Source organism: Pempheris klunzingeri, chromosome 7 (assembly GCF_042242105.1).
Source record: "Pempheris klunzingeri isolate RE-2024b chromosome 7, fPemKlu1.hap1, whole genome shotgun sequence".
Lineage (NCBI taxonomy): Eukaryota > Metazoa > Chordata > Actinopteri > Acropomatiformes > Pempheridae > Pempheris > Pempheris klunzingeri.
In genome coordinates this window covers 24,867,292-24,894,119 of record NC_092018.1, presented here as the reverse complement: position 1 = coordinate 24,894,119, position 26,828 = coordinate 24,867,292, and the positions used below count along the sequence as shown (strand labels likewise).

The 26,828-nt window shown below is 42.7% G+C and overlaps 1 protein-coding gene across 1 annotated transcript in view; it reads left to right on the top strand.

The window, feature by feature from the left end:
* sema4c (sema domain, immunoglobulin domain (Ig), transmembrane domain (TM) and short cytoplasmic domain, (semaphorin) 4C) overlaps window positions 1–21,770 on the top strand; it is a 39,707-nt gene extending 17,937 nt beyond the window's left edge. The window contains exons 3-14 of the mRNA XM_070833794.1: window positions 2,779–2,841; window positions 5,129–5,227; window positions 5,689–5,782; window positions 6,358–6,477; window positions 8,227–8,378; window positions 10,224–10,399; window positions 12,683–12,827; window positions 13,387–13,600; window positions 16,354–16,469; window positions 18,223–18,380; window positions 19,577–19,668; window positions 19,899–21,770. Of these exons, the coding sequence (XP_070689895.1) occupies window positions 2,779–2,841; window positions 5,129–5,227; window positions 5,689–5,782; window positions 6,358–6,477; window positions 8,227–8,378; window positions 10,224–10,399; window positions 12,683–12,827; window positions 13,387–13,600; window positions 16,354–16,469; window positions 18,223–18,380; window positions 19,577–19,668; window positions 19,899–20,794 (2,325 nt within the window). The 3' untranslated portion in view covers window positions 20,795–21,770. The remainder of the gene's footprint in view (window positions 1–2,778; window positions 2,842–5,128; window positions 5,228–5,688; window positions 5,783–6,357; window positions 6,478–8,226; window positions 8,379–10,223; window positions 10,400–12,682; window positions 12,828–13,386; window positions 13,601–16,353; window positions 16,470–18,222; window positions 18,381–19,576; window positions 19,669–19,898) is intronic.
* Window positions 21,771–26,828: the final 5,058 nt, after the last annotated feature.

Sequence of the window (26,828 nt, the reverse complement as noted above, 5' to 3'; positions counted from 1 at the left end):
CTTATTCAATCCTGTTTTTTTATTGTCCTCGTTTTAATTTGTGTATCTTGTTTTTCTGTGAAGCTCTCTTGAGCAAACCAAGCACTCAATAAACACCCTTGACTTGACCTGATGCACGCACACACACACACAGACGCTACAGCCTCCGAGACTCAATCTGGTTTTGCTTTGCTACCCCAGTAATTGGTCCATATTGCGATCAATACAATTACAGCAGTCCAATGAAGGTGTAGTGAGCAGCCTGCAGTGGTTTGGGGATTGTTATCTGATTTACCGTCGTAATGAGCAGCTATTAGATGCACACACACACACACACACACACACACACACACAACGCAGGCACAGGCTGTGCTAGTGAGGGTTATGTGTCTTACAGTAATGATAAGACCACCTGTTGTCAGCCCTCAGTGTGCAATGTAGAGGGAAGGAGCTAAGATAGAAAAATGGCTGCACGAGGACGAGGGAATAGTCAATCCCCACTGTCACCATCTGCCCATCACTCTCTCACCCCCTTTGCTGCTGTCTTACTCACTGTCTTCCTTCATTACATTCATATCTGTCTCTCTTCCCTGAATATTTTCTAGGGATTTTGACTTTTTCTTTCAGACGTGCAGCTCCCAATCGTATCTGAAGTGCTTCCTTTTACATTATTTAGTTATGTTCTATCCATAAAACACCACTGACTAAATTTGCAACATTAATGCAGTGTTTCACCATGCTCCCGCATTTTAAATACCACGAAATGCAGCAACTGTTATCCAAATAACACGACATTTTGGCTCACATATCTACTTATCCTTGTTACACACATTTGTTTTTACACAATATTATATATTCAGTCAGCACTTTGAGCTCCTCTGTGTTAATTTTAAGATTTTTTTTTTTTATTCATTAGCTAATGGCCAAAAGCACTGACTGCATTATTTGCATGCATGAGATAAAACATCAGCCATAAGCACATGCCTTTTTAAAATGCTGAAACCAAGTGGCCGTGTAATAGCACTGAGGTCCTTCCCTAAATAATTGCATTTTCAATGGCAACGTCAAATACAAATTAGCCATTCTTAACTTCTACAATCTCTTTGTCACACAGAGACCAAAAGGATGTATCTAAAGAGTTGAAATATTCGCCTAATAGCTGTTGCTTATTCGTCGTGCGGTGTGTTGATGTGATGTCAGGGTCATTTATTTTGGTAGACGTGCTTTTGTAGACGTGTTTTCGCTCCCGAACACTTAAAGCTTCTACAGCTACGTCTGATCCGTGTTGAAATGAAGAGTGAATTCCCATCAGCAGCTAGTCACTAATGAGAATCCCATGGGAATAAAGTTTATTTAAAAAAGTGAATTAGTTAAAACCACAGATCCCCACAGGTAATAGCTGGTATCCGCTGATCCTAATGATTAATTCAGTTATTAAATGTTAACCATTAGAACTCCATCATCTCTGCAGTGACCATGGGAATTGTACGAGAATTAAATGTGGACATTTAAATGCGGACATCACATTTTTGTGACTTGCATTACACTGATCAGAGATTTCTTACTAAGCTAAATGATGATAAATGATGGTATGAGTCACTATTTTAAGTCTAGCTTTTAAAGAGCAGTCTATTTACCTTTACAGTATACAGTCATAACTCATTGTTTGACTGCTGATGGTTGAAATCCAGTCAAGTAAATCAGAGTGTAATACAGAATTTGCCGCAGCTCTCTGCGTGTAATGGCCAGTGTAATTATTTCTAATGGTGTGGAAACCTCTTAGTAAACACAGTTCATATTTTGGATCTCTGTCCGCAGAGCAAAGTTCAGCCATGTGTCACGCAGTCATTAAAAAAAGCAGCTACTGTAAATAATACTAAATAGCAAAGGTCAAGGCAAGCACAGGTTTATAAAGGGTGCAAGATGGTGCATATTTCTTTTTTCTTTGCCTCCTTTCTGCATGTTTCAGCAGAATTGTACCTTTTGGGGGACAAAGGATTGTCACTAGAGATGCATTATGGTCTTTTAATGCTTTAAACAATGGTCTAATCATTAGGGAATTTTTTGCTGCACTAAAGACCTCACACCTACCTACCACTAACAGTGCGTTTGATGGGGCCAACTCAGAAACACTGCTGCCAGGGACTGAAGCTAAACTAGGATGCATTTATCCTCCGATCTTTCAGACACCAGTTTGCACACGCTCTCATTAGGGCCCACTATGTATCTGTGCGCATTGTGTATCTTCAGAAAATGTGCAGTATTCAGCATTAAAATAAGCTATTTTTCTGCATCTGTTGTTGCCATAGTTACAGCAGCTAGCGGTCAAGAGTTCAGAGTCTAGAGGCTGAGTTAAGCAAAATGGCAGCAAGGACGGTGTGAAATAAATAGTTTGCCATAATGTGCATCCTATTAGAAAGTAACGACGTGATGTCAGATGTGTCATTGACACATCTGTTTATTATATCCATTTGATGTCCGCAAACCTCTCCTGCAGCATTTCCCGTCCGTTTTGCAGCCACACAAGAGTCCAATTTAAGTTTGCATGCTGCATTCACTTTATGAATAGCTCCACTGAACCCATAGGCGCCCATTCTGCGCTCTGTTTTTGTGCCTCCCCGCCGAACCACTGCCCTCATACAATTCAGATGCCATTTACACATCTATTTATGGTGTGCATTATTTGTCGTGGTCTACGGCAAGGAGAGAACACGGTTTACTAATACACACTTGCAGAATGTATTACTTAGGGGCTGAAGGAAGACAGCATCATTCCATTTGTCTCTTTCTTTTCTCCAGATCGAATGGCCGGCTCCACAGGACAAGAAGAGAGAGTGCGTCGCCAAGGGGAAGAACAACCAGGTAACGTGGATTTAAGCTGGCAGAGTGTCTGAGTTGTTGGGGTTACCTGCCGTGCTCAATGGCACCGTGGCAATTAGGTTTCAGAGCAACATTACTCCCTTCTTTTCGCTCAGTTATATTTTGTCAAGTCAGTCTGGGGGTTTAAACTGGAGACCTTCCAGTCATTGCATTAGCACACAGTGAAGTGCATCTTCCACAGAGGGCTGGGATCAGCAACTTTTAAAGTGGTTCGATTCAGGGATGATTTCGTCTTGAGCAACAAAAAGAGGGCGAGGCTCTGCACCAGAAAGAATCTGACATATGATAAAAACTGACACTGAGGCTTTATCAGTTCAATAATGCTTAATACAATAGCATGAAAAAGAATTAAAGTGAATACTATACATGCATAATTAGCTTGCATATACACAAGTGTAGCTCCACATCACTGGTTAGGAGCTTCTCTCTCTGCTGATAGTCTCAGTACTGATGTCGTGTTTATGCAGCATACATTAAACAATAGGAAATGCAGTCATAAATAAGGTATTACCATTAAAGAAATAAATGTTCATTCTGGAAAATGCGCTTAGTGTTAATGTTCGATGAGAAGGTCAATAGCACTTTCATGTCTGTAGTTAAGTAGGAGTCTTGATGCTAAGCTAAGCTAACCAGCCGCAGGTGGTGGTTTTGTTTTCAACAGACAGGCATGCAAGTGGTGGTCAGTGTTCTCATCTAAATCTCTGCAACACACTATTCCCTTCCTATGTGCATATGGTTCTTATGATGATATACCACAGTCAGAAATACACTCCTCACTCATCTAAAGACACAGAATGATGGTCCACTTTTTCCACTTTTATTATAATGGCGTGTAAGAGCTGAATAACTCTTTGTAATTCAGCGCCAACTCACACATTGTCCGGTCTTATGAAATCCTCCGTTTCTGGCCATCCGTTGTGGTTCATTTGTAAACACAGACAGTGAGCTGGCCCCAGCTCTGCACTTCAGTCTCACCAAGAGCTTCTCACTCAGGCTGGATAATGTACATTTGCGAGGAGTCTCGCTAATATTTTATAGAAACACACAGCTTTTTGGAAACAAAGCTAAAACTTCTCTTATTGCGCAACACTAACTTTAAATGCAGTTTTACTATAAAAGGGGAAAGAGTTCACTGGAGCGGCAACATAAGTTAAACTAAAACTGACCTTTGAAAATACTCTTGCGATTTCCAATAGTTATTAAAACTTAATGTGTCTTCAAGATTCACCTTTTGAAAATTGATAGCCTGTGATCATGATTCAGTAAAAAATACCAGCAAAAGTAAGTGTTTTCTGCTCAGCTACTTTAGTTCAGTGCCTAAAATAGCTGTGATGGCTAACATATGGTTATATATGTATATGAAAGGAATTTGCGTACTATGCTAGAATAACCATATGGTGTTTGCACTGTCAGTCGTTATATTTAATGATTAGTCTTTTTATGTAACGTTGTAGTCTGGGCTGCCAGACGCAACTCATCCTGATTATCCTCGCTCATTGCAGGAGCAGTAAAAATGCATAATAAAAACAAAAAAAGATATTGTTCTTATTACAGCTGTATTATACAGATATTGTTTTTCTACTGCAATGGCAACATCAACCGGATGCACCAAATTATTCAGTCTTCCAGCATCATATGTGAGCATCTGTCTCCAGTTCTAATCTAAGAGCTTTATTGTTCATCACAGTGCAAACATTAAAGGCCACCTCCTGTAAAACACTGCATATATTAAACTGCTAATTACACACAGATCCTTTGAATGGAATCAATCTGTCGCTTTTTTTTTGTTCAGTTTAAAGGCAGAACTGAGATCATGTGGTTGCATCACCTATTAAGTGATGTCCTCTATATGACACTGACCTCTTGAATAGTGTTGTTTCAACTGACTGACATCACACACAAAGCACCTAAAGCTATAGTGTCACTATTGAAGGCTGTCTAACTTCAGTGTTTTCAGGTTTTTGTATGCTCCTAAAAAAAGGTCTTTTCAATCGCTTAATGGCCAAATGATTTCACACATTTTTTTAAAAAGGAAATTATCAGCAAGCATGAGCAAGTTTCAAGGTTACTGAGTCATTTCAGGTGAATGGGGATTTTAAAGAAGTCACACTGAAGCATTAGAGTAAAACTGAATCTCAGAGGGTGCATGAGCATACTGAAGGTCTTCATGGTGAAATAGGCTTCACCTCGACAGAGGACAAAACAGCACTGATTGCCCCTTTAAGAAAGACAACAGCGTTCTAACAATTCCCCCCTCTCTCCTTCACAGACCGAGTGCTTCAACTACATCCGTTTCCTGCAGAGCTACAACAACACTCACCTCTACACCTGTGGCACCTACGCCTTCCAGCCCAAATGCACCTACGTGGTAAGTATGCGTATGTGTGTGTGTGTGTGTGTGTGTGTGTGTGTGTGTGTGAGTGTGAGTGTGTGTGTTTTCCTAGATAGTGAGTTATTGCGCGCCAGTGCTGACAGGTGTCAACTTGGGATGTCTGCCATCTGACCTCAGGCTAAGACCACAGTGTGACAAAACAAAAATAAATGCAATGGGAAAATATTTGTCACGCAGGGTTAGCTGAATGTGTGAATAGTACTCTGTGTGTGTGTGTGTGTGTGTCCTTGTGCATGTATGTGACACTGATGCGATAGGACAACATGGCGAGGGGTGATGCTGTGGTCCTTGTAATGGACAGACAGAGCTTGCAGCTGTGTCATGTTGGTCATAATAAACACTGACGACGGACAATCTGTGTTCCTCATTGTGTGTGTGTGTGTGTGTGTGTGTGTGTGTGTGTGTGTGTGTGTGTGTGTGTGTGTGTGTGCTTGCAGAACGCAGATTATTTTACCCTCAACACTGCCCTGGAGGATGGGAAGGGTAAATGCCCATATGACCCTGCCAAGGGACATACTGGCCTGATAGTGGGTGAGTAAAAGTGTGAGTCTTTTAGTGTGAGCACACATTGTGCTTTTGCTTTATGTATATGCATGCATGTGTTCATGCAGTCTATATACAGACAACCCCAACTTAGAGAAAAAAAATCAGTTTTAAAGTACTGAGTGATTCTAAAGAGGTATAATAATCATCTGAGGATCATCTGACACTAAAAATGCCTGATTAGCCATTGACATTTTGCACTGCACATCAGCAGCAAACACTGCGGTGCCTGTTGTTCCATCTCAGCGCTCTTTGTATTAAAGTGAACAGCAGCATGTTTTTACAGCTCAAACAGAAGCATAAAATGTCCATCAATTCTCCACAAACCTCTCCTGCAGCATTTCCCATCTGTTTTGCAGCCACACAATTGCACCAAGAGTCCAGGAGACCAATTTAAGTTTGCATGTTGCCTTGACTTGACAGCTTCACTGAACCCATAGGCGCCCATTCTGTTCTCTGTTTTTGTGCCTCCCCGCTGAACCACTGACCCTCTCTCATTGTGAGCCTGTACTATTGTGGCTGAAGAACAGAATTAAACTAAAGCTTGCATTTTGTTGCCACAGATAAGGAGCTGTATTCAGCAACGCTCAACAACTTCCTGGGTACGGAGCCAGTCATTCTGAGGAACCTGGGCCAACAGCACTACAGCATGAAGAGCGAATACTTGCCTGCCTGGCTCAATGGTGAGAGATAAAGAGGACATGAGAAAGGCAAAGAGAAAGCAGGGGTAAACCTGCCAACTGCAAGTGGGAGTCGGGAAGGGAAGAAAAGGAGGGAGGAACTGCAAAGAATTTAAAAAAGAATTTAATTTTTCATTTCTTACAAGTCTCGTCAATAATTTTTGTATTTGAGGAGTTCTTTGCCAAAAAAATCAAATTACAGATATGTGTTTGTTGAGGAATTGGTCGTTTTGAAATAAGGAGCAGCAATGTTCTATTATTGAATTTTAAAAAATCACTTCTGAAATAACCTTGTTAATAGGATGCTTACTACAGAGAGACATACTTGGACAAGCGTCACAAAAGTTGAATTTAATTTCTGCCTTTGCTTTGTATTTTCAAACTATATATTTCATTTAAGCAAAAGAGAAGAAGAAATAACTGATGAATTTGGTCAATTTAAGTCTTTAGATAGGTAATGATTTGCTCCTTACTGCTAGCTACACTGTGTGCACTAGCTAGTAGTCATGAGTGTGCTGCTAGATTACTACTGTAGGGCGTAGTAAGCTAGTTGCCAGGCATTAAAGCAGATAAACAATAATCAATAAACAATAATCAATGCATTCCTTACTTTTTAAATCTGTGTAGTATCTGTCAACTTGTATCCTGAAATTATATTCAGGAGAAAATGAAAGTTCAGGTTGAAGGTTGAAGTGTGTGTTCAATTAAAATAAATCATAAAAGAAGTTGATAGCACCAGTTATTTTAACTGAGCAACACAAATAAAAAGGACTAGAGAAAGAGAAATGAGATGCAGGAAATGAAGCCCGGGACTCGACTACAGCGAAGGATCGTTATCTTTTAGTGGGGGGGTGGGCGGGTGTGGGAGAGAAGAGGATGAAGTCACACAGCAAGAAAATGGGTGATGAAAGAACAGACATTGGGATTGGCGATGAAAAGATAGAGGGAGAGGTGAGGGGAATGGAGAATGGAGGGGAAGGAGAGGAGGAGCATACAGATGAGGCTGAGATCTGGACCACTGTGTCCGTTTATTATTCATGCTGATACCGAACTCTTATGAAAAACTGGACCAATGAAGCCAGCCTCACCTTAATTTAGCAGCCTCTGACCAGCCTAAAAGCATGTAATTGGCCTGGGTTTCAGTGGAGAGTTGTAGTGTCCCATGATGCATGATAAAATATTGCTTCTGAAGTTCTATTTAACTGTCTATCTGAAGAAACATACTCTCCTTGTGATTTAAAAAAAAAAAAAAAAACTTTTGCATAAAAATGGTTGAATTTGAAATCCCCAGCAGCCCGAGAGGAAAAAAATTATGTATCTGCCTATTAAAAAGAAACACTCATCATTCACAACCTAATGAGGACTGGTTATGGAGAGAATCTGAGAAAGGTGGGAAGGACGGGAGGAAGTGTGAAACACAAAATGGAAAATGGATTGCTAATAGGGACCACTGGAGAGACGGGGAGCGAGAAATGACTGGAGGAGAGATGAGGTGAAGGAGAGAGTGATGATAGAAAATAGGCAGGGAGCTGAGAAGGGGCGGCAGGGAAAGAGATGGAGGTGTCAAGCTTCTGTGTGTGTGTGTGTGTGTGTGTGTGTGTGTGTGTGTGTGGGGAGGGGTTGAGGGGGCCAAATGCACCCACAGGCTGAAGATGTCTATTTGTTCTGTTGTGATGTATGTCTTTACTATGGTGTGTAAATATACTTTCTGTGTCTGTGTGTGTGTGTGTGTGTGTGTGTGTGTGTGTGCAGAGCCGGACTTTGTGGGCTCAGCCCTGGTGAGGGAGAGCAGCGGCAGTAAAGAGGGGGACGACGACAAGATCTATTTCTTCTTCAGTGAGCGGGCGCTGGAGATGGACTGTGACACCGAGCTCACTGTGGCCAGGGTGGCCCGCGTCTGCAAGGTAATGCTTCAACTGATAATCAAATCTGATCAGAACGGATTCAGCGGGGAATCTCCTAAAACCTTATTATCTCTCCGTGTGTGGTGCGGGGCGTGGACGTTTCCCCATGAGAGATGCTCGAGAAAAGCACACGCCGATTCAAACAGTGATCAATCTGCAAGTGACGATTGAAGAGTGCGCAGGGACAGATTTGTAAGCCCACAACAAGTTTTGACTGCAAAATCGTAGTTATATGCGTGCTGGGCTTGAAATCAGCCATTTCCCTCTTCCTCCAGCTGTTTTGACAGCTGTTTCTGAGCACATAATAATGTGAGATGGCAGTTGCTAACAGTTTAGGGCTTACAGATTCCAACAAGCGATGGCCATATAAGAAGGAAAGCAGTGGAGCTGTTTTACGGCTATATATGTCAAATAAATATTCATACCTGCAAAGCTGATAAATCAAACGCTGACCAGCCTTGCTCTGCTTTAGGTCGGCTTTGAATGCAAGTGATGCAAACTGCTGCGACTATTCATCCGTCCTGTGCTTCAGTTTTGCTCACAACAAGAGCAGCTGACATGCAGCCCGACGCCACTTTACTAACAATGTGTTATGTGAAGAAAATCACATTTACATAGAGCTATTTGGTAATTAATGTGTTAATTTGCTTAATTAATGGCCTCATTAGGATAAGTGATTAGTTTGATATACCACAGCGATTATGGCAAGACGTCAGGGGTGGGTCTTGTGAGGAGAGTCACTCGGAGAGGTTTAGACCGCAGCTCTTTTGGATTTTGAGGTCGTTTTGATTTCACTGACCTTTAAACTAGCACAAGGTTTAGGGTCAGGTTACAATTACACACCCACATCATCTCAGTAACATTTAAACTGAGGAAAAATGCAGACAGGTTGTTAACAGTCTGGGGAGATTTGTGTAATTAAGTGTACAACACATCCACTGTTTTATGGAAAGTTCCCTTTAATGTCTGTGCTGCGATGAACAATAAAGCTCTTTGAATGAAATTAGAAACAGATGCTCACACATGATGCGTGCTAGAGCAGTGAATAATTCAGTGCATCCTCCTGATATTGCTATTGCAGCAGAAGCACAATGTCTATATCTCACTGCAGTAATATGATCATTTGCATCTTTAATTCCTTTTTTACAGCTTCTGCAATCACTGAGGATAATAGGAACGAGATGTATCTGGCTGACAGTCCTCTCTTGCGCCCACAGAACACTTGTATAAGGGGACCGCTCATCATTGTATTTAATGCAATGTTTATTGTGTTGTTGAATATTATTATCATCTTTATCCTGCGGGGTCTAAAGGCTCCTTAAGAGGCTTTTCCATCATGGCAACAGTTAAACCATACATGCGGAATAAGTTGATAATTATGTCGATATGGAGCATGTACAGAGAGGTGGATGTGAAGAGGTGAAGGTGAGGTTAATGAAGTAAGCAGACACGGCTAAAATAGAGCAAGAACGGGAGCAGAGTGCTGCTAGCTTAAAGAGTAAGTGGACACCAGGTGGAAAGTGGAGTTTCACTGCCCTCTGTTGCCCCTCTGACACCACACCGCTGTGGTCAGGAAGTGTGCTGTGTAGCCATAGCCAATAGTGATGTCACATTGTACAGGCCACACCCTGTGGTACATCTCTACATCACTGCAATAAGCTGAGAAGTTAAAGCACTGCAGGCTGAGAAAAACAAGACTTGCATCATGCATCATGCGACAGTGACGCAGCAGAGTGCACGATCTCCGAAGAAACAGATGAATGTGAAAACAGCCTTCTAGAGTCAAGATCTGCACAATGTATAACACCATCAGCCACTGATGAGACCTGACGTGTCCTCTCTCAGGGGGATCTGGGTGGTACCAGGACTCTGCAGAAGAAGTGGACCACCTTCCAGAAAGCCCGGCTGGAGTGCTCCCTCCCCGAGCGCCACGTCTCCTTCAACAACCTGAGGGCTGTGTTCACACTGCCCGGCCAGGACTGGCGGGGGACCACCTTCTACGGCATCTTCCACGCCCAGTGGTGAGTCCGAGCGAGCGCTGTCACAGACATGTAGCGGCGAGTGTAGGCAGAGCTCAATTTCAGGACCCTCCTCAGATAAATGCCGGTTAATTACTGGATGTACCATCTGCTGTCTGGGCGAGAGACTACATCACTTTGCCAACATGTCAGATACTCAGGTTTTATTAAAATCACAGGTCAGCCAGTCTCTCTGATATGATGCATCCTAATTATGTACTTTATGTGATTAGGTGTTTACTCTCTAATTGGGCCTTTAATATAACAGGCCAGTAACTGACAGTGATGCGAGTTATTTAAAGTGGATGCAACTTAAGTGTGCTCGAATATGTTTTATTGGTTTTATTAGTGATTTAATGTCACGTAGACTTGATGTTGTCTCAGATGATAATGAACACATTTGCTAAATGCAAGCAGTCTGATAAAATCAGGACCTCTGCTACTTTCCATAAGAAGACGTTCCATCACAGATATCAATTGACAAGCAATTAAAGCATTTGAGCCAATGGTTGAATCAAATTCTTGATATTTCTCATCACTTGTCACATCTTCCAATCTTGAGAATCGTGACCCAACTACTTTATTCTTCCTGGGAGCACACATTCAACCATTCTGTTGATTACTTTAGGTCCACGGTAACTTACGTCTCTTGAACATTTGGGAGGCTGATCAGGGGAAACAATATCTCTCCGCTGATGTCCACTGTTCTTGGCTCTTAGTTTTGAGCTTGATAAAAATTTAGGATAGAATAAACTTTTCTGATGCTTTTCTTCTGAAGTAACTCCAGAGAGAAGGTTTTTTCAACCACAGTCGGGTAATTAGAAGGGTGTTGACTATAATAAGTCAGCTTTGATCAGCGATTGTGGTGTTATTAGTGCAATAAAAATTGGCATTTATTGGACCACTACATTACTGTAATGTGTTAATGAGTTACTTATCAACAAAGAAATGGGAAGGGGGGCAGGAGGTTTTCTTTGGGAGGAAAGTTGGAGACTTTCTCCATCTCTGGGTGCTGCCCTTTGATGAGAGTCTTTTGTATTTCTCCATAAGATATCATATCTCAAAGTGGAGCAGCTTTGAACTTCAAGCTTTGTTTCTTCTTTCGAACTTCCTACTGCTCCCGCAAGAAAAAGCCTAATCCCTTTTCTCCGTGTGACTCACTGGGGATTCCTCAAAGCCCTGTGGCTTTGATAGAGATAACATTAAGATAATTGGACATTATGGAAATGATGACTTGGAGTTCAAGCCATAATCTGGCTGAATAGGCTAGCTTTTTAACTCGCTAAGACATCAGCGCTGTCCTTTTGGTTTTGACGTTCACCTTTTCAAACCCGTGGCACTGCTGCGCATTAACAGCACTGTTCCAGAGCCAATCAATGGACACAGCCTCTTCTTTCCCATTTACAGCAGAAGTGCACACTCCATTTCAAGCTAAATTTGGAGATGTGTTCATTGATGAATATTCCAACAAATAACTGTAATAAGTCTGTAAATTTGGGACTTTGCTACTCACTGAGTGAATGTCGTCCTGCTTAAGAACCGCTCAGGAGCGTATTTGTCATGTATCAACGTTTGGCTTGTTCATAACTAATATGGCTCTGTTAGAAAAATTAGTGACTCAATTTGAGAGCCAAATTAAAAAAAAATGTTTCATTCTAGTGATTGAGCAAATCAAGTATACTGGTGAGATGAGGCGTACAAGTATGATTTAATGTGTCTGGGTTATACATCAATGCCCAATTTCAGACTCGCTTGAGGTCCAAAATTGTGTTGGGAAAAAAAATTAAGATCCCACACCCCCGACTTTACCATTAAATGAAATGCATTTCCCGAGTCACAGCACCAACTGATTGATTTCAGTGGCCTATCAAGGAAATTTATTACATGTCATGTACCTCAATTTGTTCGTCAGTTTGCTTCACCATAGAAAGAGTGGAGATGTGTTAACACGTCTAATCATTCCAGCTCACTCAATAAAGGACGGTGTAGGCTGTACCTTAATATTTACTGTAGGTATTTACTACACACTGATTACTGAAGATGTTGTAAAAGCACATCTGCTCACCACGCCAGTGTTTGCCTACTGTGAACGTGTTTATTTTTAATTCGAATATTTTTCTCTATTCCCTTCTGTTTAGTATATCTCAAATTCTTGCATGTCAGGCTGGATTTTCTTGTGCTTGTTGCTGAAAAGTAGCATTTTCCATAAGTGGGTGACAGGTAATCCATCTGTCGATTTGCACTGACACACATCACTAATTCCCCCGTCCTGCCGCCGTGTCTCAGGGGTGACGTGGACGTTTCAGCGGTGTGCCAGTACCAGATCGGAGATGTGAAGAAGGTGTTTGAAGGATCCTACAAAGAGTACAGGGAAGCATCCCAAAGGTGGGGACGCTACACCGGTGCGGTCCCTGTTCCACGACCTGGATCGGTAAGAAAGTGGGAGCCCTGTACTACTGCACATGATTTATGATGTTTGGTAAATGCAAATATTTCCAGACAACCCCTGCATTTTAGAATAAAACAGAGTATTATTCTGAAATGCAGGGGTTTGTGCATCTGTTTTGTGAACTATTGAATCGGAAAAAAGAGATGAGTGGGCAAAGGAGGGATAATGAAAGAAGGCGGGAGGGAAGTAGAAAAGGGTGGCTTGGGGTACTGTAGCGATAGAAGTGGAAAAGAGAAAAAGTTGGCACAACAGGAAAAGCTAAGAACATAATGATCCAGGCCCAAAGGAAGCAGAAGAAGTGGTGTGATGGAGAAGGGAAGGGAGAGAGGGAGAGAGGGAGGGAGAGAGGGAGGGAGAGAGGGAGGGAGAGCAGTCGTCTCAAAGCAACCAACCTGTACCAGCTGCAGCTAAGAAGTTCCCTCCTCTTTCTCTTTCTCCTTCTTGGCCCTCTCACTCTTCCCTTCATCCTCTCCACCTTCCCTTTTCCCATTCCCCCATCCGTTTCCCACCTGTGTATCTCCGTCCTCCATCTGTGCTGCAGTGTATAACTAACTCAGACAGGGAGAACGGCTTCAACAGCTCTCTGCAGCTGCCTGACGCCACGCTCAACTTTGCCAAGAAGCACCCACTGATGGAGGACAAGGCTCTGGCTCGCCCCCTGCTGCTCACCAAGGGTGTCAACTTCACGAGGCTGGCGGTGGATCGAGTTAGCGCCCTGGACCAGCGGGCGTACAACATGCTCTTCATCGGCACAGGTACAAATTACATGTGGACAAAACTTTCAGACATGGAGTGATGCGTCCATGCACGTCAGCTCTTGAACCTTCTGACACTTCAGCCAGGCCTCTGGTGCTTCAGCTTATTTGGGCATTTCACTTTTACTTTGTAAGAAACAGTTTAATTGCTTTTATTTTATACACTTCAAATGACATTTTAACTGCTTTCAGTCTCTGCACTTGCAAAAAAAAACGCTTGAAGAATTTTTTACTTTCTTACTGACAGCTCAAATAAGCCAACTGACACTTCAACTATTTACCGTGAACATGCTTCAGTTCTCTCTGGTGTTTCGGCCTCATAAGAAAATTCCATTGTTTTCATTATCGAATTTCAAATGACGGTTTAACTGCTTTCAGAGCTCATACTTCAAATATTAGTTTCACTATTTTCATTGCTTACATACAAACTGACAGACTGCCCACAGGTCTTTAACTTGAAATTGAAATTTAATGGTTGCAGCAAACACTCCAGCTTAAGCTGCAACAGCCATTCGACATCTCAGATTATACTGTTACTATTTTTACAGTGTTGGCAAATTTCTACATGAGTCAGCACATAGAAAAGACAACTGTGTTAAATTATCACCTTTATGATATAGTATTTGCATCTATAAATTAACCCTCGCAGGTCCAGGCTAAAGCTAGTATTTTTGCATTACACAGTATGTGGTGTTCCTGTTATTTTCCCCATCTTCTGTCTGCCTGTGTGCTGCTCTCTAGATGTGGCAGCAGGTAGTAGGTGCACAGTCTTTCCTCATATTCCCCTATTCCCCCTCTGGAGAAGAGTGTGTGTTTATGTCTGTGTATGTGTTGAGGGGAGTTGCACACCGAATTTGTTGAAGAGATGTGAGCTTACAGGCCGTGGCGGCAGACAGGGACAGGTACTGGCATTAGGCATGGTGGTACAAAACAACATGCCATCTGGCCAGACTTCAGCTGGGTTTCAATTAAGGATTCCATTTGCATGCTGACATCCATCGTCATGCATCAAAGGAAGCGTCTATGTGCGCGCAACTTAATTAATATCTCCAGTCCGTAGCCATCGGGCCCATATGCAGGTGTCCTGTGTTGGCACGGATCTGAAGTCGGACGGCCGTCCCAGAGCCTTAATCTTGAATAACACAGATCTGACAGTGGATTCCAGGGAATGTGAATCTGAATGCAGCCTATTCCATGAATGAAGAGAGACCCAACTAGTTGCCATTCAGATCACTGCAGCGGCAGAGTGACTGTGGCAACTGACAGTGTGACAACAGCGGACTCAAGGCTTCTCTCCTGGTAAGCAGGGAGGCCAGCCCGGACACACACATTGGACACACCAACACACACGTGGGCACACACACGGATAACACATTCACAAATTGATAAACACACACACACACCCACAGATACACACACTCACACTCCCTGAGCCAAGCCAAGAGCAGTCATCCCCGCTTGTCGTGCTTCACAGCACAAACTCAACAGGGCCCCTGGCAGACGTGCGTTCATAGTGCCAATTGGGCTGCGGGCTTGATTAGCTATTAGCTGCAGCATAGCAACAGCTGATGTGAAAAGAGAGAGAGGGAAGTCTTGTCGAGACTGTTTTTCAGAAAAAAAAAACAGGCTACAGGATTGAGGGATTAGCCGACACTGGTGCCTGACGCCGCGAGAGGCGAGTGTGATGATATGCCTACTTCTTGCTATGTCTGCGTGTGTGTGTGAGTGTGTACATGTATTTCCTTCTCTCAAGCCTCCCGTTGGTTAGGTTTTCATATTATCTGTGACAGTCTCTTAATCAAGAGGAACACACAAGAAACCACATGTCAGCACGTAACACTATTCCATCCACAGATACACACACACACACACACACACACACACACACACACATCAAGGTCACCCCACCAGCTGTGCCTGAAACGCCTTTCATCACAGGGGATCTGAACTCGTCACAATGCCCTACATGAAAGGAATGCAGCATCTCCTCTTCCTCCTCCTCCAGCATCAGCGCCCCACACACACCACACTTGAAAAAAGTCTTAAAATGTCTCTGATAATATTCCCTTTACCCAAGGCCTTAAAAGTCCAGGAACAGCACCTAGACTCCTTAAAGTTCACCTTTAGATTGCTTCTTGCTGAGCTGGATGCAGGTCAGGAATGCAGATTCTCAGCTTGCGTATTAATATTTAAATCAATAGTTTGGGCATCAAAGGAGTGTGATGTATATTATAATATCTGTGCATTAATAATTAAAGAAGCATGTATGCAGTTGCAGGTGTGTGTCTGTGAATGTATTAGTATATCATTAATATTTAAGTAAAATACTGTGCAGTCCCAGGTGTTTGTTTACAGATCATTAATATTTAAATTGACTGGTATGCAGTCACAGGTGTATGTGTAAATGTATGATATCACATCTTTATAATTCAAATGAACTAGTGTGCTGTCACCGGTGTGTGTGTGTGTGTGTGTGTGTGTGTGTGTGAATATTTTTAATATTATACTAATGACTTTTAAATGAGCTGCCCTCCTGTCAAAGCTGTGTGTTTATTGGGTATTTTGTATCCAGACTCAAGTGCCAAGTGCCAAAGCTATCTGTTTGAAATTGTATGTTTTCACGCATCCCATGAAAAATGCCCAGAGGGGGATATAGAAAGTGTATTGCATTGAAATGAATTTGAATTCAAAGTTTGACTGAACAGAACAGAAGTTAAGTGAGCTGAGTCCTCTTCCTCCCCTGTGTGTTGCAGCGGAGGGCTGGCTGCAGAGGGTGGTGATCCTGGGCTCCGAAGCCCACGTCATAGAGGAGATCCAGCTGTTTGAGACAGTCCAGCCAGTGGACAGCCTGACCATCTCCCACTCCAAGGTAAGGAAAATGGCAGAAGCGGTCTCTCAGTTGTTCAGAGGAATTTGTTTTTTGCAGCAATTTACCACCTGTACCACACATTCACATTAATCCCAGGGGCTCTGTGGCTCTGGTGGAGCTTTGTCCCCCATTGACCAAGCGAAAGAAGCGGATATAGCCAACGTGATGTCACCCATTTGTTTGTGGATTTTCAAAATGACCATCATGGTTTTTACTGCTGTCGCTATCTACGCTCATTGGTTAAGCTAAGGCATGCCCTGCCTCTGATTGGTTAGTCACAAGGTTGTCCCGCCTTAAAGCACAGCATCCTCTAGTTTATTCTAAGTTAAACCATAATTTACAAAATGAACATCATGCTGTCTTGAACCTGGGGTCTGAGACCATAAACTCACTATACGAGCACAATACCCCTTAAAAGATTTGAAAGGTTTTTCAAATTTCAGGCCCCGAACTTATGTCCATCTATTTTGTACAGTCTTTGATAAATGACATATGATGATGATGTCACCAGGATTAGCTGGTCATCACTGGTAGATCATGTAAATAAGGGCATTCATGGTGTTGCACTTTTTTCACGCAAAAAGTGACAGACAGTTTTGTAAAGATGGGAACAAAGTGAACTTGAGAGAGAAGTTCAAATCCTGCTTATTTTCCCACCTGTGGAGTGAAAAAATGCTGGAGTTTAAATCAGCACGATACCCCTTCAAGATACATGACTTGCGTTTGGTTCTAAAAGGAGTGTTGTCGTGTCTCGTCTTGTGCCGGCTTTGCAGTCTGGATACATTTTTGTTAAGAACAAGTTAACGGACCAGAGTCAATACCGCAAATTGAGGCAGAGGAGCTTTCAAGAAGAACAGTTTGAGCCTCCATCCGCTCCCAATCAGTATGTTGAAGCACAAGCATGTGTATATAATGGCAACAGACTCCAAATGTATTATTGTCTATCTTTTTGAGAGATGACAAATCCTAATGGTCTCTCAGGGGAAAAGGTTTTGTTGTTTTGGTAATCTCCTCCCCGACTGTGTCTCTGTGCTTCAACTGATCATATCCCTCGCAAAGTGTAGTTCTGGGGTCCCATTAGCTTGACTAGCTCGTGCACCAATTGTTCATGCGAGACACTAACAATCACGGATCCACTGACAACGCACAATAACAATCAGCGCGGTGCCATTGGCCCGGTGCCACTCAGCAGATGTTTTTATCAACACTGCCCTTTTTCAGATCAAGTGTCGCCTCATGAATCTAAAAACCCTCTTCACAACAGCAGTAATTACAATCCTCCACCACAGCGGGGAATGGAACCTCTGGCCCTGTTGTTTTCTCAATCTCCCTGCCCTGTCAGCTGAGGGTATGTGTTGACGCTGGCCGCGTCCCCTTGGCTCTACAGTGGCATGTCCGCCGATCGATGCCGTTTTGACGGGGTGTTCCCAGCCCTAAGCCCACTGCTTATCTCATTAATGCTGGCTTAGCCATGACCAGACTTTTTTATAACAGCTTTTGCGAAAAGAGCGCAACCCAGATTGGATTGGAAGAGGGTCGGGGGGGTGAATGTTATTGTAATTGAGAGTGATTATCCCATTATCTCCTCTAACCCCTAACTGAGTCACTCACCCTCTCCCTCTCTCCCTCTCTCTCTCTGTTTATCTTTCTTCTTGTTTTTCATCTCTCTCTGGTTTCTGTCTCTGGGTGATGGCTGGATCTGTTCTTTGTCTTCCTCTTCCTCTCTTCTTATTATCTCTCCGTTTTTCTGCAGAAGTACTTGTACATCGGCTCTCGTTCTGAGGTTCTCCAGCTGCCCTTGGCCAACTGCAGCCGCTATCAGTCTCAGCCAGACTGCCTACTCGCCCGGGACCCCTACTGTGCTTGGGACAGCGAGGGTCGGGCCTGCGTCCGCATCGACCTCCACCGCGGGTGAGAGACCTACGTGCAACCAGACATTCGTATGATATTGTAGATATAAACCAATATTGATAATAGGTATTTTCAAGTTCTTTATCGATATTTTAAACAAATCTGCAAATATTGGAAAAGCCTCTGAAACAGTATTTAGATATTAACCACCCATAAACTCTGTATTGACACCCATACTATTACTAATACTAAAGTCTTTTAGCTGGATAAAAGAAGCTCCTTGTAGAACAGTGAAGTGTGTTTCATTGCAGGTTTTACAGACTTTCACCCTGAAGCTGTTGAATAAAATCCTGCTGCACTGCATGCTGATTTCGGGGTCAGCCTTGTGAAACAAACATAAACCATAAAACTATATTGACAAGCTTTGGTTAGAGAGAGACCTCCTGCGTATCAGAACGGCCAACATTTACCACAACTATGTTGTAATTTAAGGCCACTATACTGTATTTGTCTATTTAAGCCTCATCCTACTGACTGGGGGACCCACAGACCACAGAGGTTTTTCTCATGTGTCACAGGTGCTTTATTCCATCATTCCAGTTTTTAATGACTTTGTCAATCAGATTATTTCTAATTACTTCATACCATTGATTTCTGTGTCTGTTTTAATTAGCGCTTTGTTAAAAAAAAACATTATATTGGAGTCCTGAGGGACTGCAGTCTGAAGCATCCAAATCTTCTTATGCAGTTTTAACAGATGGAACTGTTTGTAATATTAGGTATATTAAGTTAATGTTTGCCGTGGGCCCTAAATGATCAAATACCATATTGGTCATTTTGAAGGAGGCAGACACAGATGCAGCAGACACAGCTTTCCTATTCTAAAGGAAATATTTTCATTTTACACAGGATGAAAATGAACTGGAAGCTTCCTAGGATAATAATAAAAAACTGTTTTTCTCGAAGAGCATTAATTACATAGTTAATATGTACTGGTCTCAAGGGGACCCCGTCAATAGTCCTTGTCTGTTAAATATGTTGGTAGGATGAGGGGTGAGTACATTTACATTTTAGTAGTTAAAATGTAATTATCTCGCTTAAAATTCTGTTTTTGCTCTGACTTTGGTCACTTTGTTTTCTCATCACTAATCTTACACAACAGACTGCAGTTATACTGGGTCCATTGTTAGTACTCTGCTACTGTCTCTCAGTTCTGGTGAGAGATCATTATTAATCTTCTGTCGTTTCCCCTGCAGGTCCACCTCTTCCCTGTCACAGGACCTCATGCTGGAAAGGTTCAGCCGAGGAAAAGCCAAGTTCGATAAGCCCGTCTCCATCCCCAGCCCTGGTGAGTGTGGGGCCTCAGCAGTGGCCCCTTGTGGGAACTGACTTTCAGTGCAGCGAGGAAAGAGACTTGAGCTGGACTGAGTGAATACATTTAGATGGAGATGAATACATTGAATTAAGTAGAAGACAGCTGGCTGCTGTGGAGTATTATTATGGATGATACTTAACCCCCTCCTCCCTTTTCCTTTCCCCCCCACCTCTCCCTCCTACTCCTCTCCTGTTCCGTTGCAGAGCACTCTCGTCTGAGGAACGTAACAGTGGTGGTGGGCTCCGACATGGTGCTGCCTTGCCAGCTGGTCTCCAACCTGGCTCAGCCCTGCTGGGTTCTCAACGACCGTGAGCTCCAGCTAGGTGACCCTGAGGCGGGAGGGCCACGCTTTGACCGGACCCTCAAGGCCCTGGTCGTCCCTGAAGCGGGCCAGATGCAAGCGGGCCGCTACATCTGCTACTCTGAGGAGCAGGGGGTCAAGTTTCAGACAGAGCGCTACCAGGTGGCCGTTGTAGCCAGCGCTCCGGTCTTCATGGAGGCCCGGGCTCCAGACAGCAGCATGGGGCTCTTCTGGGTGCTGGTCATCACCCTCGGAGCGGCGTGCCTGCTGCTGCTTGTCGCAGCTCTTTACCTGCGCAGGAGGCTGAAGCTGGCACTGGGTAAGGGAGCCGACATGAAGCCTCTCGAGAGCACCCTGGTCTACCCCATCACTCTGCCCAAGGAGCCACCCACCTTCGTGCCCAGCAAGATGCCCAGCGACGAGGACCGCTTCTGGGAGACGGGTGCCAACTACTACTACTCAGACGGCTCGCTGAAGATCGTTCCTGGTCACGCCCTGGGGCCCAGCAGCGTCAGCAGCACGGCGTCACCCAGCGCCATTCCCGGCCAGCCCATCCACTCCCCCAGTCGTCTCAGCCTCACCAACATCCGAGGCTCCGGTAGCAACGGCTACATACGCCTCAACCTGAGCACAGCAGGGGAGGAGAGGGCTAGCGGCGCTGGCGCTGGGGGCGGCGGGCTGGGAGGCCTGGGCATGGGCGGGAACGACTACTCCAGCCCCTTCAAGGAAGAGCTGAGACGCACTCTGCAGCAGAGAAGTGTGCTGCCCGACGCCAATCCCGAGGAGTCGTCGGTCTAGGCCTGTCCTCCTCCGTCTCCATTCCCTAAGTTGGAAAAACAAAACAACCAACCTACCTCCCTCCTTTTGAGGATGCCTGCGCTCTCTCTCTTTTTCAGTGACATGCTGTTGATTCCCCGTGCTCTCTCTCTCTCGCTCTGCCAATGCCTGTTTGGCTCACTGTAGACAGTTATAGCACACAGCATGTTAGATATACACACTCATACACCGTGTTTGCCAACATGCACTCCTATTATTATTGTGTACTGGGCAACATGCAGTCATGATTGTGGCTTTTTCTTCTTCCACTGTGCAATTGCCACTTGTGTAAATTGTGTATTTAAAAAGGCCGAAAGCAGAAGAGAACACCTCAAGCATGGAAATTGAACAAATGGCGTCACATGTTTCCTGAAGGGCACATTTCTTTTACGTTGAGTGGACCAAGTGTGGCTTTCAGCCCCTGTGCTGAAACCAGCTGACGAACGGCAAACATTAACTGACTGGAAACTTTGAACTGATTCTGAGTCCTTCTGTTCCTTTGAGACTTGTTCAGCTTACTGCACTTAAAAACTGGAAGCGCATCTTCTCTTTTTGTATTTGTGAGCCAAGAGTGCGAGAGTGGTATAAAAAGACTAATTAATCTCGAAGCAAGACGACAATCAAGTCCCTGTAGCAGGAGATCTGCATGGGACCAAGCGAGGAGAGAGAGAGCAAGAGACAAAGAGAGAGGAAATTAAATGGAAAATGAAGTGAATTGGAGTAAAAGACGCAAGGGGGTTTTTGAATCAAGGACAATCTCTCAAGACTGTCTCTGCTCAATTTCTATATTTTTTTCCTCCATGTTGTATTTACACCAGAGAAAGTCCTCAATCCCTTCCCCTTTAATTTGTTGTGATGGTTGGTTTGAATTAAGACATTTCTTGTTGTTCTTTTTCTATGTCTTTACGGACTACAGCCGCGTTCAAACAGTTATCGAGAGACTAATGGTCCCTTCTGTGAATGACGATGTGGGGGCAAGCGCTTCCGTTCCCCGCGCAGCCCTGCGCGGTGACCTTCAAATGCACCTTCAAGTCCAATATATTACAAGTGCACTCCAAACAGCATTTATTAGGTCACAGAGTGTAACAGATTTGTGTTTTGGTTGAGCCCTATTGGACGTTTGTTCATCTCTTTAGAAAGAAAAAGACTATTTGCATTCAGCTCTTAGCAGCGGAACAATAACTGCACACTTAATTCCAAATTGAAGCTGACGTGAAGACATTAGGCATGGAGAATGTAGCTGAACCCTCACTGTCGTGACCGCTGTGGATGTCTCAATAAGTGCTTTATATTGTATGTATTTGGTGAGGGTGGTAACCTGCACTGCCAAGAAGGAAACTAGCTCTCCCACACACTTCCACACTCACGGTCCACTGAATGCCAACCATTCTGGGCGTCAGTGTGTTTGTGGCGCACCCTTAAACCCCCCCATGAAACCCCTCCCCCGCACCGATGCCCAGAGACTGACCTGGGGCTACTGTGGACTTATTCAGAGGAAGAGCACTGTAAAACACACTAACACAACAAGAAGACAGACTCACTTTTGATGGAAGACTGGACAGACACACAGACTGATTGCTGCTGTGCTGATAAACTACTGGCTCCAGGCGGGAAGCAGTCGTGAACCAGTGAAAGGTATTGCTCCACTTAATTAAATTCATGCAAACAGATTTAAGCAATGTCCCAACCTTTAACGATTCCCAATTCAGTTTTCTGGCTGCTCAGTGTAGTGTCTAGAATGATTTAGTCCATCTATCTGGATTATCCCGTCGTCCCGTTGCTCAGTTTACCAGTGAAAAGAAAAATTCAACATTTTGGGAAGTACCATTTTTAAAGGCAGGAAAAAAACAACAAGCCAGTCTCTGTCCAAAGGGCTGACTACATAACACGCTATATCTTGTTTGTTTAATCTGTACACAAAAAAAACACAGTGTAAAAACAAGTTTAGAGCTCCACAAAGTCACTGCTCCTGGCCAAGAAATTGTCTGCGCATAACCCCCATGTCAAACTACAATTTATTGTTTTACACTTCACTTGAGCCTCTCCCACAGACTAGCCATATCCACAGTTAGAAGACTCTTAAAGTTAAATAAGATAAAGAAGTGTTATTACATTAGATTCCCTATTGGCTTAAAAGACTGAATGGCAATAAAATGAAATGATAAAAGGCAATATGGCTAATGTAGCCTTATTATATATATTATATATATACACTACTCACAAAAAGTTAGGGATATTCGACTTTCAGTATTCTAACGTTTTGTGAGTAGTGTATATATATATAATATAGAGTTATTATGTTAGACTGTCTGTATGTCTGTATTGTATGTTCTGCACCGTTTGACCAGTTTCCTTTTCATCAAAAGTTGTCCTTGTACTCACTTTTATAAAAGTCTTAAGGGACAGGTGCATCAGAAAAGCTACTTTTATTGCAAAAGATAAGAAAGGGACCCACACTGCCCGAGGCGTGCGAGCAGAACATTTCATTAAACAGAAAACATCTCAATCTGACAAGGATCAAAACAAGTTGACCTGAGAAAGACCTTTGTCAGACTGAATTGACTGTTTTATAACGATGTTCTACTTGCAAGATTCAGATACCAATCTCCTACTCAAAAATAACAGATATAACCACACACTAGTTTTCCAGTTGCTGCACATTCCCCTACAGGCTGCCCTCATATAATGAATGATCTAATTCACCAAAAGGCCAATCTTCCCAAAATGTGATGTGTTCCACGATGATGTAATGCCGTCCTAAAAAAAAATACAACCTACTTTCTGATCTAATTTCACTGAAACTTACAGCAAACACTACATATGTTTTTCTGTTCCTAACTTTATGTTATTTTGTCCTCTTTCTGTGCTTTGTCCATCAGGGGTGGCTTTTGTTTTTGGGACGTGTCTGTCGGGACCAGAGGAGCACAGCAAGAAGGAAGGGGAGGACAAAAATACCATGTTTTTTTTCTCCACTGTGTACAGAGTGCCGAGAGAGATGTAGAATATCAAAATGATCCCAAGGTTGAAGAGGTACTCAGCCATCAGCACTCCATCCTAGTGTTGCATGATCCTCTGCAAGTGGAGTGTACATGTTTGACATGATCACCCTTGTACAAGTGCATCATTTTCATTTTTGGACTTTTACAGATGCTGACATTGTGGAAAACTCATGCTCTCTTTGGGGGGAAAAAAGACAAAATATGTCAGATTTTATGGTTCAAGGGTTGTACAGGATTTCATGGCGTTTCAAAGTGTTTACTTTTTCTGTGCCTCTTCACCTTTTGGATAAGCCAAAGTAGACTGCAGTTGCTCTTGTTCTCGTCGAAATACTTCAGTTAATTTTATTTGATTCCAGATCAATATTTAAGTCTGAGCAGTCCGTCCACTTTGCTACACTGAGCTGATGTGCAACCTTTCTGCATATTTTATCTGCAGTTAAATTTTCCCTCAAGCGAAACGCAAAAAAAAAAAAAACGCTTTGAGGCTGATGGAGTTTCTGTTTGCTTCCTGTTTATGTGTCAGTAGTGATCTGCTGGACCCAGTTCTTTATCTCCTCACTATATGAAAGGCTGATCAATGTACCAAAATGTTACCCATTATTTAATTTGTCAGCCCTCTAAGCTAAATAAGTATCTGTTGATTCAAAGCAGATCAGTGATAGAGTGTCTCCACTTTAAATGATTAAATCCCCCGAAGCAGATAGCTAAAACACATTAGCTCTTTACACTGGTACTCGGTTATGTCTTCATGTATTTCCCTTGTACAATTGGGCTTTTCTTTTAGTATAACATGTTGCAAAAACTAAAAAGATAAAGAAACACAGGTCCCAAGCTTGAAAAGAAAATGCATGTGTAATGTACTATATGTGCATTTCTTGAGTTCTTTCGTATTTGTTTGCTCATAATATTTTCAGTCACACAAGGCTTTAAGTTCTGCTCTTCTCTCGCATTAGTATTTGTATTATTGTATTATCACCCCAATTTCATTTTGCCCCCTTTTTGCTTGTCTGTTATTGTTCTTTTGTTTGTTTTTAAGATATGTTAAGTAACTTATTTCACTTGTACAAACATGTTGATATTTATTATCATTGTACATATGTCCTTATTTTTTATATGTGTATATATACACAAATAAAAATAGAGATATACTCAAGGTGTGCGCGTGTGTTTGTTAAAGAGGGAGTACACCAATTTTACTAGTCACAGGAGATACTAGTCAGCCTGTGAAAACAGTTTGGGTCTGAAGGAGCTTTGCCAAGTCTGAGGAAATGACCCTGGTGATGTCATAGTGATGTCAGAGTTATGCCAGTGTGGACTTGTAGGAGCCACTATTATTGCACTTCAGGGGGTATCTATGCCATTATGTTTGGGATATATATATATATATATATATATATATATATATATATATATATATATATATATATATATATATATATATATATACCTGTGTTAAGGAGGAAATTAAACAAACACACAGTATTACAAACTGGTGTGTGGCTGATCTTTGTTTTAATAACCAAGCTCCAGTAGTCTGACGCACTTCCAACGAACCAGAATCAGCTGAAGCATTTATCACCAAGCCCTGAGATTGAAGGCATGGAGAAACTTAGCAAGCAAGCAGAAGTGGAACTAAAATATTAGAAGTGCTGGGTGCAAATACAAATGTGACCAAAAACATCCACACAAGCAATGTTTTACATGCAAAAAAATATTGTAACATGATCCAATTTTATGATTATAGTGTTTAATGACACCAGACCAAGACATTTGGAACAAGTGCTGTTGATAAGGTGGTGTTTTAACGCATTCTATCTTTAAAGAACAGGGCTTTAAATTTGATCTCATTTTGGACAGGAACTCACAGAGAAACAGGATTATTTCACCTGTGAATGTCTAGAGTTGTTTCATGCCCCCCGCCTGCGCCTCACAACAACAACAACAACAACAGCAACAGCGACGACAGCCAAGCCTCCATCGACTCGCACAGCCTTGCCTGCATGGTGTCAACAGAAGAAGCCACATGCTTCATGTGGCCGACAGTCCCGGCTGTGGAAAGAGGCTCACAGTTGCATCTGATCTCACTGTACTCAGCTGCACCACAGACTCAGAAAGCTCACAAAGGGAGAAATGCTGTGTGTGTTTGTGTCTGGCATGTGTGGGCAGGGTTGTCTGAGCTTTTCAAGAGGAGACCACAGTTCACCCACCTGTTTGGGCTTATTGATTTTCAGTCACATACAGGATGTTATGAGTTATGTCAAACCATTGTAAACCACGTGAAAATGTGCTAATTTATGGTGAAATAGATCATCTATTTCTTAAAGCGCCATTCATTTTGGTTTATGCTGGTGGTTGTTTGGCTTATAACGTCAAATCTTATTTATATATTTTTTATTTACCACAACTTCACCATTAAAAACCAGGGGGGGCAAAACAGTGAATGGACACAAAGTACAATGCTTCCCAAAAGTTCTAACCCCAAACCTATCTCTCTGATATGTGTGTTAAAAGTAGTAAGTACAATTAAAAACATCAGATATAACCTTCAAGAAGAAAATGCTGAGAACTGCCTGTCTGACTGACAGATTGGGGGAGTTTTCACTTCGAGCATCAGGTCAGCTATGAACCACCAGACTGAGAGAAGGATGCAGCCGAGCTCCAGCTGTTTGGTTTCAAGACAACCAACAGCAGATGGGGGCCGACAGTCGATGGAGCCAGCTCCCGTCCAGCTGGATCACTGGGGAAAAAAGATGTTTAATAAAAATTTACTCCTAAACATCAAAATGATTGATTATGTGCAACTGGACTATAGATCAGTATTTGCTCAGTATCAATTTAAATTAATGAGGTGCTCATTGTCTCAGGAGGGCGCATCAGTAAATCAGTCAAGCCTGCAAGTTTTAATGATGTGCAAAAAGTTTTTTTGTTGTTGTATCAAGTCACACTCCTGCTTATAATCATGTTGGTTTCATAATATACACAAAACATATTTAAGTTTAAAAAAAATCTATTCATCC